This window comes from Falco cherrug, chromosome 17 (assembly GCF_023634085.1).
Source record: "Falco cherrug isolate bFalChe1 chromosome 17, bFalChe1.pri, whole genome shotgun sequence".
NCBI lineage: Eukaryota > Metazoa > Chordata > Aves > Falconiformes > Falconidae > Falco > Falco cherrug.
In genome coordinates, this window is record NC_073713.1 from 4837657 (window position 1) to 4850075 (window position 12419).

General features: G+C 43.8%; 1 protein-coding gene across 5 annotated transcripts in view; it reads right to left on the reverse strand.

Moving 5' to 3' along the window:
• FLI1 (Fli-1 proto-oncogene, ETS transcription factor) overlaps positions 1 to 12419 on the reverse strand; it is an 89385-nt gene that overhangs the window by 2688 nt on the left and 74278 nt on the right. For 3 of the 5 annotated variants that reach the window (XM_014278746.3, XM_014278745.3, XM_014278747.3), the window contains 3 exons: positions 3582 to 3647; positions 2232 to 2294; positions 881 to 928 (listed from right to left, as the gene is read on the reverse strand). In XM_014278746.3, the coding sequence (XP_014134221.1) occupies positions 881 to 928; positions 2232 to 2294; positions 3582 to 3647 (177 nt within the window). The remainder of the gene's footprint in view (positions 1 to 880; positions 929 to 2231; positions 2295 to 3581; positions 3648 to 12419) is intronic. The other 2 variants (XM_014278748.3, XM_005437611.3) reach the window with 1 other exon arrangement.

Consider the following 12419-nt stretch of genomic DNA (forward strand, 5'->3'; position numbering starts at 1 on the left):
CCTTCAAGCCTTAGAAAGTCTTACGTAGGAATGGATAAACTGTTCCCAGCAAACAAGTTAGTCAACCCTTTGTTCTGTTCATGAGTTTGAGGTCAGATTAGATTTCATAATGGTCGCCTTTGGCCTTAAAATCTTCGGGCTATTCATAAACAGCTTTTTTTCCGAGCATAGTGTTCCGCAAAATTTTTCACTGAATACTTAACACAGTATATTTCAACTCTCAACTGCTTACTGTTTACCATGAATATTGTTTTGGATACCTACAGTTTTCTTTCCAGTTGCTGATCCGAGTTACATAAGATTATTTGTTCCCCAGACTAGATGACTCCTATTTTATTCGGTACAGTTATACTCGTAGTAAAGAGCCTTATGAGGACGTTACCTTACAAGCATTCAATGTATACAAGTTTGTTTAGTTTAAGCAAGATTTACTCCAGGTTTTACTTCCCAAGACAAGGATTGTTTTCTGCAGATGACATGCTAGGGACAGTTACGGTGTGGTGACTTTCAGAGACGTTTTGTGCCTTCCATTCAGCTAATCTGTAGCAGACAGTGAAAAACTAACCTGTCCTGCAAATCTGAGGGACCAGCATTTAAATTCCCCATACAGCTCCTCTTAAGGAACGCTGGTTTGGGGTAAGAACATTCAAGATGGTGATTTTGTCTTGACAGAGATAATGTTGTACCACTTTCCTCACTTTTCTGCAGGGATTTATGCAAAAGCACTCATAAGAGCACAGCTGCTAAGGTCAACGGCTCTTACAGCCTACCCCACTGGCAGAAGACAACAGCTACACATCCCGTACAGGCTGGAGCAGTAGATCACAGGGAAAGCTAACCCCTTCGACAATGGTGGTCTGAAATTTAAAGATGAACTCACCTGGATTGGCAAGACGGCTACTAGTGGGCCCCAGGATCTGATAGGGATCTAAAAAAAAAAAAACAAACACCAACAAAAGCGATTTAAAAAAAAGTTTCATTAAAAAGAAACAAGAGTTCGTTACTATTTATTCTGGAAACCAGTTCAAATTTTCAGTTTCTTTCTTTACTCTCACTGCCTCTTCACCTAGGGCCTGGAACAGGCCTGATGTGTTCCTTATTTCTTATTTTAGCAAACGACCACCCATTATTTATGGAATCCAAAATGGCACAGTGTTTCTGGCATTGGTTTCAGACCTGCCTGCTTTCAAAGACTGTAATCTCTTTGGACATACCCTATGCTGACGTGTCAACTAGAAAACATGAAACATGAAAAGCAAAAGTGTGGGACAGTGGAACAGTAATGAATCAGGAGCAAATATATTCCTCCTAATAAAAAGAGCTGGACTGTAAATGAGATTTTCAAATTCACTTGTTAGCAGTTGAGTTTGCTTCCCTCTGAGGTCAATGAAATGTTCACCCAGCTCTCCCCTACTGAAGCAAACAGAGCACTAGAGAAAGGAGAGTAAAAGGAGTTTGGTCACTGGCTCAAATGAAGCTGAGTGTTCCTTGAAAACCCCACAGTGCATTTATTAGGAATGAATTCCTTCCCTTTTTGTGGGGCCTCCTCAGCCCTAATCTCTACACTTCTCCTTTGCTTCTCTCTGGGTTTGGTGATTTGGATCTATAGCATTTGCTCGTGGATTGAATTGATGCCAAAAGGACCAACCCCCTAAAAAAATAAAGGGGATAGAAAGCAGCTGTGCAAAGCAGAGAAGGTGGTATTTAGCTTTTCAAAGGCCCCTTGGGAAACTAGCAGGAAACACCACTGCTTGCTGCCCAACAGGGTTTGCTTTTCTTATTTGGTTTTCTTTGACGCAGGAGAAGCCCTGTTGATTCTGTTTGGAGATACTTCCATTGAATGTTGCTGCAGCAGAGGTGAAGAGGTAACGAGCAGACACTGCACCGCTGCAGCATAAACTGTTCCGTGCCCCTAGCTGCTTCACGACCTATTACACGGCATGTCATGATGCTTCAAAAGAGATGCAACCGATGCTTGGCACTGCACGTGACTCAGCTGAAACGAGGATGTTCCTTTTGAATGGGGAAGGACAATGCAGTAAAATAGAAACAGTTTGGACCAATTGCTGTCACTGCTCTGTCACAGTTGACTCATTATTCTAAGACTTCCCTGTAAGGCTCTGCCTGTTTGTCCTGTGCCCACGGTTGGTGCTGCTTGACACATTTATTCACCCAATCTAGTACAAATCTAATGACTTAGCAGATGCAGTGGGAACAAAATCAACCATTACCTGGCTGGGGCCGTTGCTGTTCTGTTGTCTTATTCACATTTTGCGTCCCTGCAACAGGAGGGCCTGTAAAGACACAGAAAGATCTTATATGTACTAGAAGAGAAGAGGAGGAATGAACAGAACAGGGCAAGTACAAGACACATTGAACAGGAATAAGAGTGGCTGCAATGGGAAAAGTTTTCTAATCCTAAGAGCTGATATTTTTGAATTTGCACCACAAAACTAAGAGATTTCACTAGAAATTAAAAATCTCACTGTACAAAGAAGGTATGGAGATGAGGAAAGAAAAATATTATGTAGATACTTTATTAATTTTCTGTCTTTTATCGCAACTAAACCTTTACTCTAGTTCACATCCATGTTTTGAATAGAAAATGGGATTTTTTAAAATGTATAAATGCTGACCTTTTCCCATGTTGGAACTTCTTTCCATATTTATTGGAAATGCAAATTCTTTTTTAAAGCAACCTTTTTATGCAAAAACTTTTGGGTTTATCAAATCAAACATTTTGTTGAAAACATCACTGCCGTTTCTATAAATCACTTCAACGTTAGCATCTGTTCCTCCTCTTCAGAGCATTTCTCATAACAGAAAATCGTAACTCAAAGAGTCTTCACATTTAGCATGTGCGTAGCTCAGAAAGCTGAAAAGCAAAGGAAGTACAATCTGACAGCCAGGTTCTGCCGCATTTACTTGCATCCACTAGTATCTTGTTGAGAGTCAAATGTGCCCATCTTGCACTGCTGCACAGGGATGAGCCCCAACAGTGGAAGCAGAGGAGAGTGTGGCTCAGTATCAGCTGGTTATGTTAGCTGGAATACAGCCTTTAGGGACAGGGGATTGGTATTTCTAATGACATGTCACCCAGAGTGTACTTGGAATTCAAGGACACTATAAAACTAGTAAGAAACAAGAACAGTTGCACGAGTAGGGCTCACACAGTAGGGATGCTATCTGCCTGCTGGACTTTGTGTAGAATCTTACTTTCTGAAAAGTAGCATGAAATTCTCAGAATCTGCCCAAGCTGTCTGTATCTGTGCCTAGAAACCTTACAGCAGACTACAAGCAGGTGGCTGACACGTCCAGAGGATCTGCTCCTGGCCCCGTAATCAAATCCTGGAAGTATTAGAGGTTCGTGCTATCATTTTCAATACACGATTCAATAATAAAAATATTTCTGTCACTTGCTATTTCTTTTCATAACATAATTCTAGCTCTTATCTTACTGACTGTCCCCAATCTTCTGCCCTTCTGATGCTCATAATACAAGCCAGCCATGCCCGTCTTTTCCCACAGTCTCGTTTTGATCTTCCATCACAGAATTTGTGATTCCCATTGGGACAACTTACTTTTGGTGAGGCCAGAATTCATATTACTGCCCCATCCTGTTCTCCTGACTGCATCATAGGAAGGATCTAATGACAAAAGACAACAGGCACAGAGGGGTTGAAATCAACTCTTCCCACAAAAAAAAAAACCAACAAACCTCTTGCAAGAATCTAGCTTCGTATCTTGGTCCTGACTAGCTTGGTATTATGCAGACCTATTATTTTTCCTCTCCCACATCACCTACGCTCCCTTGGCCCTCTCACAAAAGCAACAGGGTGTAAATACAGTGGTTGGGACTAGCTGTTTGGGCAATACTCAAGCCTGACACATTCTGATCATGAAGTATAGTCATTGCGCTCAATGGAGTTTAATGTGCGACTCATCCCAGCCAAAAGGAGACCCCCTTTCTCTTATCCCTAGATGACAGAAGACCATGGGCAGAAAAGGAGGACGAGGTGAACCTTTTTGTTATTTCACAGAAAACAAATGGTGACTTTAAAAGCCAGGGAGACCAAGGACTTGCCATGCAGAATAAGGAAGCTATTTTAACGAGGGCAGAAAGGGGAAAAAGCCTCCTCTCAAGCGAAATTCAAAATGCCTCTCTGACCATGCTGCTGGAAAGGAGTGAGCACTGCCTGGAGCCCCGTTGGGCTGCACAGCACAGCGGGGCTTTGCAGCTCCCTGTGGAAACATCCCAGGCACTTGCACATTCCTCCCGGCGCTGGGAAAGCCGCTGCAGCTTTGAAATTACAGCCTTCTAGTTATTGGCATGAAAAGGAAAACAGAGAAGGGATGGGAGAGGGAAGGGGAGGGGAAGAGAGGGAGAGAAAGAGGAGGAGGAGGGAAGAGCAGGGAATGGGGGAAAATAGAGCTCATGTAATCTGCTCTTTTTATTTTTATTTTACTTATTTGTTTTTTCCTTTTTTACTAGAAACCACAAACCCCACTGCAAATAGATCAGACTGAAAAACAAACCGCTATGGTTTCAGCCTGGTACAAAGATTGTGACGGGACATCTCTGGAAGATGGAGGCAACAGGTCCAGCCATGCTGTGCCCAGAAGGGAATCTTGTGCCCGCTCCCATGGCTGGGCAAGGAGCAGCAGGGCTAGAAACTGCGCTGCAGCCTGCTGCTGCCACCAGGGAACTTCATCCCCAAGCTCAGTCCTCAGCAGTTCTCATTGTTGTAAATTTGCACGGGTGGCATTTTCCTTGCTGGAAAGCTGTCAGGCAAATCTTAACTTCATCTGAGTGCACCCGGAGCTTGGGCTGCTGCTCTGTCAGTGACTGAAATCAAGAGAGCAGAGATGAGGTCCGAAGTAACCACTGGCTTTTCCCATGTCCTCTTTGCAGCCAGTCTCTGACTTTCATTTCTCCCCTGGGATGTCCTTCACAAGTATTACAACTAGAGCTATTACAGCAATGTTTTGGAAAATATTTTGAGAAAAAAACCAGCAGAGTTCTGCATTGAAAGAGAAAGGCTAAGCCTCAAAAATTTCCACTGATTGAGCTGCTAATGTACATTTTGGTGAGCTCAATCAGAAACTGTATGCCATTACGTCATTTTAATGGCAATGTCACCTACATGGTGATCCTGTTAAAAAGAAAGGTAACAATTAATTTTCCAACAAAAAAAAAATTACTTTTACATGGGGGAAAAAATTCCTTTCCAAAAAGTAGCAAACTTATTGAAAATTTTCAGTTTTCTCTGATTCTTTTGGGTCAGATAATTGACCAAAATGAGTCAACTGCTGCATCTTGGTTGATTCAGATGCATCAGCATGTTTTGAGTAAATAAATAGGCCATCATCTGGGTAGATGATCCTCCTTCAGATGGGGAAACTTTGTCACAGAGTAGGAGCCTCCTTTGCTTACAGTGTAAAATGCATCTCCTGAGGGGTTTTTTTGAACCAGTAAGTGGCAATATTACAATCAGATGTGCTGACCAGGTGTGTATTGCTCCAGCTGCTTGGACTTTACAGGATCAAGGCTTGGTTCTCCAGATAAGTCTGGCTAAGTCTCGTCAAAATTAACATTCAAAACCTGTCTGAATGGGTGTCCTTGTAGCATAGGTTTTAGGAAGTAAAATGTCACCTTGGAAGGATGGTGCACCTGTGTCTCAGCCCAGGTTTAATCCAGGTTTCGAGTGCCTCAGATGAGTCACTTTGCTTCAGTTTTCCCTTTTATACTATGGATTATGGAGTAAAGTGTGGGCAGATATAGGGGCTGCCATACTTGTATCGTTAGGGTGAGACTTAGCTCCAAGCATGACTTTGCAATGGTAAGAAGGGTTAAATATGATAGTTAGCAATATAGGCTAACTGTTGGTATTGAAACAATACTGCAAGTTTCCAACTCGTTCTCTTCCTCTCCAAAAAAAAAAAAAAAAGGCCAAATCCACTAAGCTATTTTTGTTTTGTTTTCACAAAAATCCGTGCAACGTGAAAGAACCACACCAGCCCTCCCAGCTTCCAGGCCCAGACTCTAAAGCTGAACGTGTTTAAAACAAAATGGAAAAGGCAGAGCCAGGGAACCTATCCAGAGACTCGAGTTTCTGCAAAAACAATATCGTTCCCGGGACCTGACGCCCAGTGGCTCAAACAGATCCTACAGAACTCCAGCCAGACAGTTAGTTACACAGAGGGTCTTATCTGTCATTAAAACCACTTGGATTTTACACCAAAACTTGCTGCGCTATGGAAAGTCAATTAAAAGACTTGGATCGAGGTCATCTTCTGGTGTAAATCAGCAAAGAGCTATAATGAAGTTAGGGGCAAATTTATACTAACTAAGGATCGGGTCCCCAAGTCTGTTTTAGTCTTAAAAGGCCCAGTGGAACAACAGTCCTATGACAAATGTGTGTTCAATACAAAATGGAATTACAGAGCAGAAAATAAATCATAGATGCTTTCAAGAAATGTCATTCTGCAGCTGTCTGGTTTATGTCCAGAAATTCCCCAGAATGAATGCATACTCTATTATAAGTAAGGTAAAGGATATTAATAATGCTTTGCACTTTCACAGCACCTTTCAACTAAGGATCTCACAGCTTTGCAAACATTCACACTCACAGCGCGCCTGGGAAGAAGCTTAAATATAATTTTATTTATTTACATGCATAAATGCACTTTCCTCAGGCTTTAGCTGCCTTTTCCAGATGAACTGGCTTTCCCAGAAATCAGGCTGTGTGGAAGAGATTGCACAGCATTGGTCTCTGGACCCTTTCTAACCTTGGTTTATACTTTCTCACCCCAAATCTCCCTCGGCTCCTACCCCACCACGCTCTGTGCCATTGGAAATTCTCATCCTCTGCTGTGCAACTCCCCTTTCAAAATCCATTGATTCCTCTGGAATTAAATGTAAACCAGAAAAAACACAGTCGTGAAACAGCCTGCTAGGCTATACAGAAGACTGAGAAAAGGCTTAGAACATGGCAAAATTGGCAAGATCAAGATAGGGCATTAGGTAGGCTGTCCTGTAAAGTTCAAGAAATGAGCTAAATTATGCAAACCCCTGCAGTTTCTTATCAGACTCTGGTGCAAAAAAGGAAGGAGATGTGGGGAAGAAACTGAGCAGTGTGTCCCAGGGATCCCCTGGCTGAGGCTGTGGGCCATGGAGGAGGAGGGCAGCTGCACGTTGTGCTCTGCAAGCACAGGAGGTATGGCATCGCAGTAGGGAAATAAGGCAGGCTCCACCGAACCACCAGCCTGCCTCTACAGCCAGCCCCTCCTCATCTCACACCTTGAGTGCTGCTTCGGTCCCGTTCCCCATACCTCTGGGTCACATTTAGTCTGAACACACTAATAGGCTCCAATATTGCTGGGGGCAGATGGGCAGACAGGCACAGACTCCCTTCCCTAGGAACCCGGGCTTAAAATCCCCAGGTGGAGTTCCGCACCACAGCGAGGACGATCCCAGACGCCTGGCAGTCCTTCCAGTCCAATGAACAAGCCGTTAGGGAGTCGGAGTTTAAGATATGATGCATTAGAGAGCAAACCCTCTCCGATAAGCCTTTAAAAGTTCTTTAAAAATTGTAAAAGAACCCAGTGCTTTGTAAATGTGAGAGCTTGGGACGGAGGGGAGAAGCAAAGGGGGACATTTCAACTGAACAATAGGCTCACAGTCCCTGCGCTTCCTGAGCTGCTCGCTGAGTGCTGACAGCCCCTTCATCCTGCTCTCGCCATAGGAGCTTTTTCAGTCAAACCAGATTCAGGCACTATTTTGTCCTACCAGCCTTGATAAGGCTTTCCAGGAGAACAATGGGCACTGGGCTGGTAATATCCTCATACAGTGGGGCCGAGTCATTTATGAACTAAATGCTTTATAGGCACTATAGGGGAATTTTATTTGAAATGCCAGCTATGCTGGCATAGCTCCCTTAATTGCAAGCAAGGCTGGGAAGGAATAGGATGGCATATTCATCATGTCATGGCATCACTGGCAGCAGCAACAGCTCTTTCCCAGCCAGGTACTGTCTGCTTTATGAACTGCTGGGGCTCACTGTCAAGGTACAGAGTGGCTGGTCTGAACATTAGCTCCTGCTGGCAGACCCGTGGGCAGTGTCATGCCTGGGTTAACACGATGGCCATGGGACTGCATGTCCAAATTGAAGAGAGTCATGAAACGTAACACCATATGTAACACAGGAGCATCCAGATGCTGAGCTCTGCCTGAGCAAATGCTATCCCCATCGCATTTCCCTTGTGAGAGGGGCCCTGTCGCAGAGCTGAGCATGGCTTGGAACCACCCAAGAAGCTCTCATCCCCTGAGATGGGATTTCTTCCTAAAGCCAACTTTTGTAGATGTCTGGAGAAATTCATGTGCAGCAAACTTGTGGAGGCACCTAGATTCCCCAGCGTGGTAGGTGCAAAGCAATAGAAATTGCCCATCAACCTCTGCCTACTGGAGCTGATACCTGCAAGGAGATGAGGCAGCCAGAGGATGGAAAGTGGCTTGTTCTAAGTCATACAGACAGAGCCAAGAAGAATATAAAGGTAAGTTTCCCAAGTCTCAGTGAATTGTCTGTCTGCTTACTAACACTGCCTCCGTTTCCCTTTGAAACACACTGGCAGCCTCTGACCAAGTCTGTCTTGCTGACTTAGATGGATAATAACAGTAATGACTGGAGTCATTTAGCCATCGTCTATTGTATTCCTCACCACAGCATCTTGAGGTTCTTTCCAAAAAAGGTTGAATGACTCCAGTTCACTGGATGGAAAAAAAGCCCAGACCAGAAATACAGGAGGACCTTCTGCTGAACACCCTGTCTGATTCGGTTAGGGAGCACAGGCACTACATTTCCAGGCAGGACTTGGCCTTACAGGTTTCAATGAAACAAATCAGGGGAAGGGGAAGGCTACAAATGTGAAGCGGGCTATCGGACCCACAGGGTTCTCCATGCAGAACACAGTCTGATTTTTGCAATGAGTCCTTCTACTTCAGTAGGAAGAAATTATCCTGGCTTGGTGGCTGGAATTTAAATTAGCTTCTCTAAATGGGGAAAGCAGAACCAGGTGTCCTAGGGGATCCAGACTTGTGATTAACCTAAGTGGTCACTTGGGGTCTATTTTGCGGCAACTACTTTATAGGGAAAGAGAGAAAGGAGGGCATAGGACCTCACTGCTTTTCCTCCCAAAGTGAAGTTGTGTGTGGTGGCACTATTCTGGTATCTTGGAAAAGTCCCAATGTAGGCGCATGGGAACAAAAAACACTGCTGCTTGCAAACCAAACATGTAAGCAAGTTGTGCCAAGCTGCTGAGCATCCAGCCCTCACACTCCCGTCATTTAACCTCCTGGAGATCGCATTGAAGAGGTGGGGCTGTGTTTAAAGCCAGTTGGAGAGAAGAAACCTAGACTGTGGGTTTCTGGAGGGGCAAGGAAGCCAAAAACACCTCCAGCTCCTCCTAGAAACATTAGACGCATTGTTTTAAATGATGGCAGCAAACATAAAAGTTGTAGAGCCTGTAAGGTTCTTCCCAGGCCCACTCTGGCTCTAAGTACTAAATGCTCAGTACATATGGTGCAAAACCTCACAATGTCAGCAGCAAGAGATTTGCTTAGATACAGTTTTTCTTAGCACAAAGCCGTGAAGACTCTGGATGTTTGTCTGTAGGAGGTTTGACAGTGTGTGGCAGAGACGGTGGAATGGGACTAGAAAACAGAACAGAGTATAAGGAGTCCTCTGGCCTTTTCACATGGCTGCAAGAGGTTCATGCAAGTTGGCAATTAGCTTCCCAAGTTTAGCCCCATGGCACACACCCAGGTACAAGTTACATGTGTGTCATAACTGCGTACACTGAGGCCTCAAAATCTCACCCACAGTATCATTTGCTTTGCAATTAAGTACTTTTCAATTTACTGTTTCTGCTAATTAAAACAATTACTTAGCACGTATGGCATATGTCATGCTGTATGTCATTCACAGCCAGTATTACGATGACTGTTCTCAGGATTACATAAGACTTTCCAGTGCCGTCAAGCACAAAACTCATTTGTTTCTGCTTCAAGACCACAATGTCCTGCTCCTTGTGCTAAAGAATCACCAGTAAGGGATCATACATGGAATTAAGTAATCCTAAGTCTCTCCACTAAGAGGAAGCAACTATTCTGCGTTATCAGGCTACTTGATTATTTCACAATTTAAAAAAAAAAAAAACACTATTATCAAACATCTCTATATTGCTATTAACCTATTTTAAGAAACCAACATGGAGACCAAAGCCCAGGCTTGGAACAACATTGGGGTTTGACCTGAAGTCAACTCAAACCAAGCGGGAGGGGACTGACTGCTGGATTTACGTCACAAATCTGTTGCAGAGCATGGACGTGAAGAACAGGTTTAACTTGGGAAGTCTCTGAAAGTAGCTGAGAGCCCAGTTATTAAGCATTACTATCCTTATAGACATATAGATCAGAGCAGTCAAACATTTCCAACTTATAGATCAGAGCAGTCAAACATTTCCAACTTAACTCCTATTCTAGATCCAATGTTGGATTAAAGTACTGTGGCTGAAGCCTGTTTACTTCCAGCATCAGACAGGTCCTGGAGCTTAACATGGCACATGCCAGAACTAGGATTCAGGATTTTTGAAGGGGACTTATTCAGCTTGTACAGACAGGGTCACGCTTAGGGTAGTCTTTTCTGAAGCAGGTCACTTCAGCTTCAGATCTGCGATCCCTCTCCCTCATTAGAGTTAGGCTGCAGGGTGACATGAAGGAGCTCCTACACAACACAGCTCGAGCCTGGAGCTCTGCTCACCCGCTCAGAGGAGGGCTCTGGCCTCCAAAATGTGGAGTCACTCCCTGTTTGCTTTAAGCCATAGGTGACAGCCCCCAGTTGTGCAAGTGTGGCTAGAAAAACATCCCAGAGCCATGCAGCGGTGGAACTTCCTGATTCACGTCTGAGTTACCCTGTGCAACGCTTACAAAGACACATTATGAAGAAAAGGAGGAAGTAATGAGAATTTTTGTTGTTGTTGTTGCTTTTTTTGATAGCAGCAGCAGAAGTCCCAATGCACAGTTCATGAAGACTGTAGTATGTGTCCTAAGAATCCCTCCCAGAGCCAGCTTTGAAAAGCAGTCACTTTCTAGCCAACATACATGTTACTGAGCTACGCAGGACTGCAGACACAAACAGCCACATGCAGACAGGCACGCTACTGAGCAAAAACAGACACACAATTGCATATTCTGGAAGGCACATTTCTGAGCGCCCTTAGCACACGTATGTACACATTCATCCAAAACACATATACAAGTGTGCATAAATACACAGACAGCACGGTGTGTATTTTACCTGCCAGCACACAGGGGGTAAAACCAAACAGTTAACGTGCTTGCAGTTTGCACTTACTGAAAAATGCAGAAGTAAAGAAAAAGAAATGCATATTCATGGGGAAAAAAGCTAGACGCAGCAATATGAACATAAGAGAAAAGGGAAGGGAAGACACACACATGCGCAGACATTGCAGCAAGCATTTTTACAGCATTTAACTCGTTATCAGGGAAAAAATTTACTCTTGTCTTAGGAAACAGCCAAAGCGCTTCCAAGAGCTTTTCACTGAAGGGACTGCACCCCAGCAAACGTGTAACCCCCCATGCATGTGCAATAACATAGCTTGCAGTGCACCCTAGGCAAAAAAATAATAGCTCTTTTGCTGGGAGAAAAGGAAGGATAATGGTTACTTAGAAAGTGCTCCAGACAAGCTGTCAGGTTGAATTCAGAGAACTGGAGTCTACTCTGGGACAGCGCTGGCTCAGGGTGATCCCTTGTGAGTTGGGTTTCCTGCCTGCTACAGCTTAAAGACAACGATTCTTTGTTTCCAGTTTTTCTGGTGAAAAAACACACGCCTGCCTCTGAAGAGGGTCAGGGAGAAAGCAGACAAAACACTAACTCTGGAATTTCAAAGGAAAACAATTAAAAAAAAAAGAAAGAAAAAAAGAAAAATCCAAGAGCGCTAGCTACTGTCTCTTCTGAAATCATAAATCCCTGGTTTTGGCCACACAGTTGAAATAAAAGAAGGACCAAAAAAACCCTCCCCTTTTTCTGCTGCGGAGCTAAAAATGGGATGTTTCATCACCAGGCACACAAATATCATCGACAAATGTTTTAGCATGTACAGACAATTAAGAGGGCATAAAGCTGCAACTGCTTTTCCTCTGACAGGACTATGACTGGAGGGTTTACAACCTTTGCTGGGAACAAGAGGCCTTACTGACACCCTCAAAAGAAGACTTTACTGAAACTGGTCAATACTTTTCACACAACAACCTTTTAGACCTGGAAAATGGCCTTTTCAAGAGAAGAATTTTATACGGGAATTTGAGATTATTTTCCTGTGGGAATCGTGCTTATGCAACC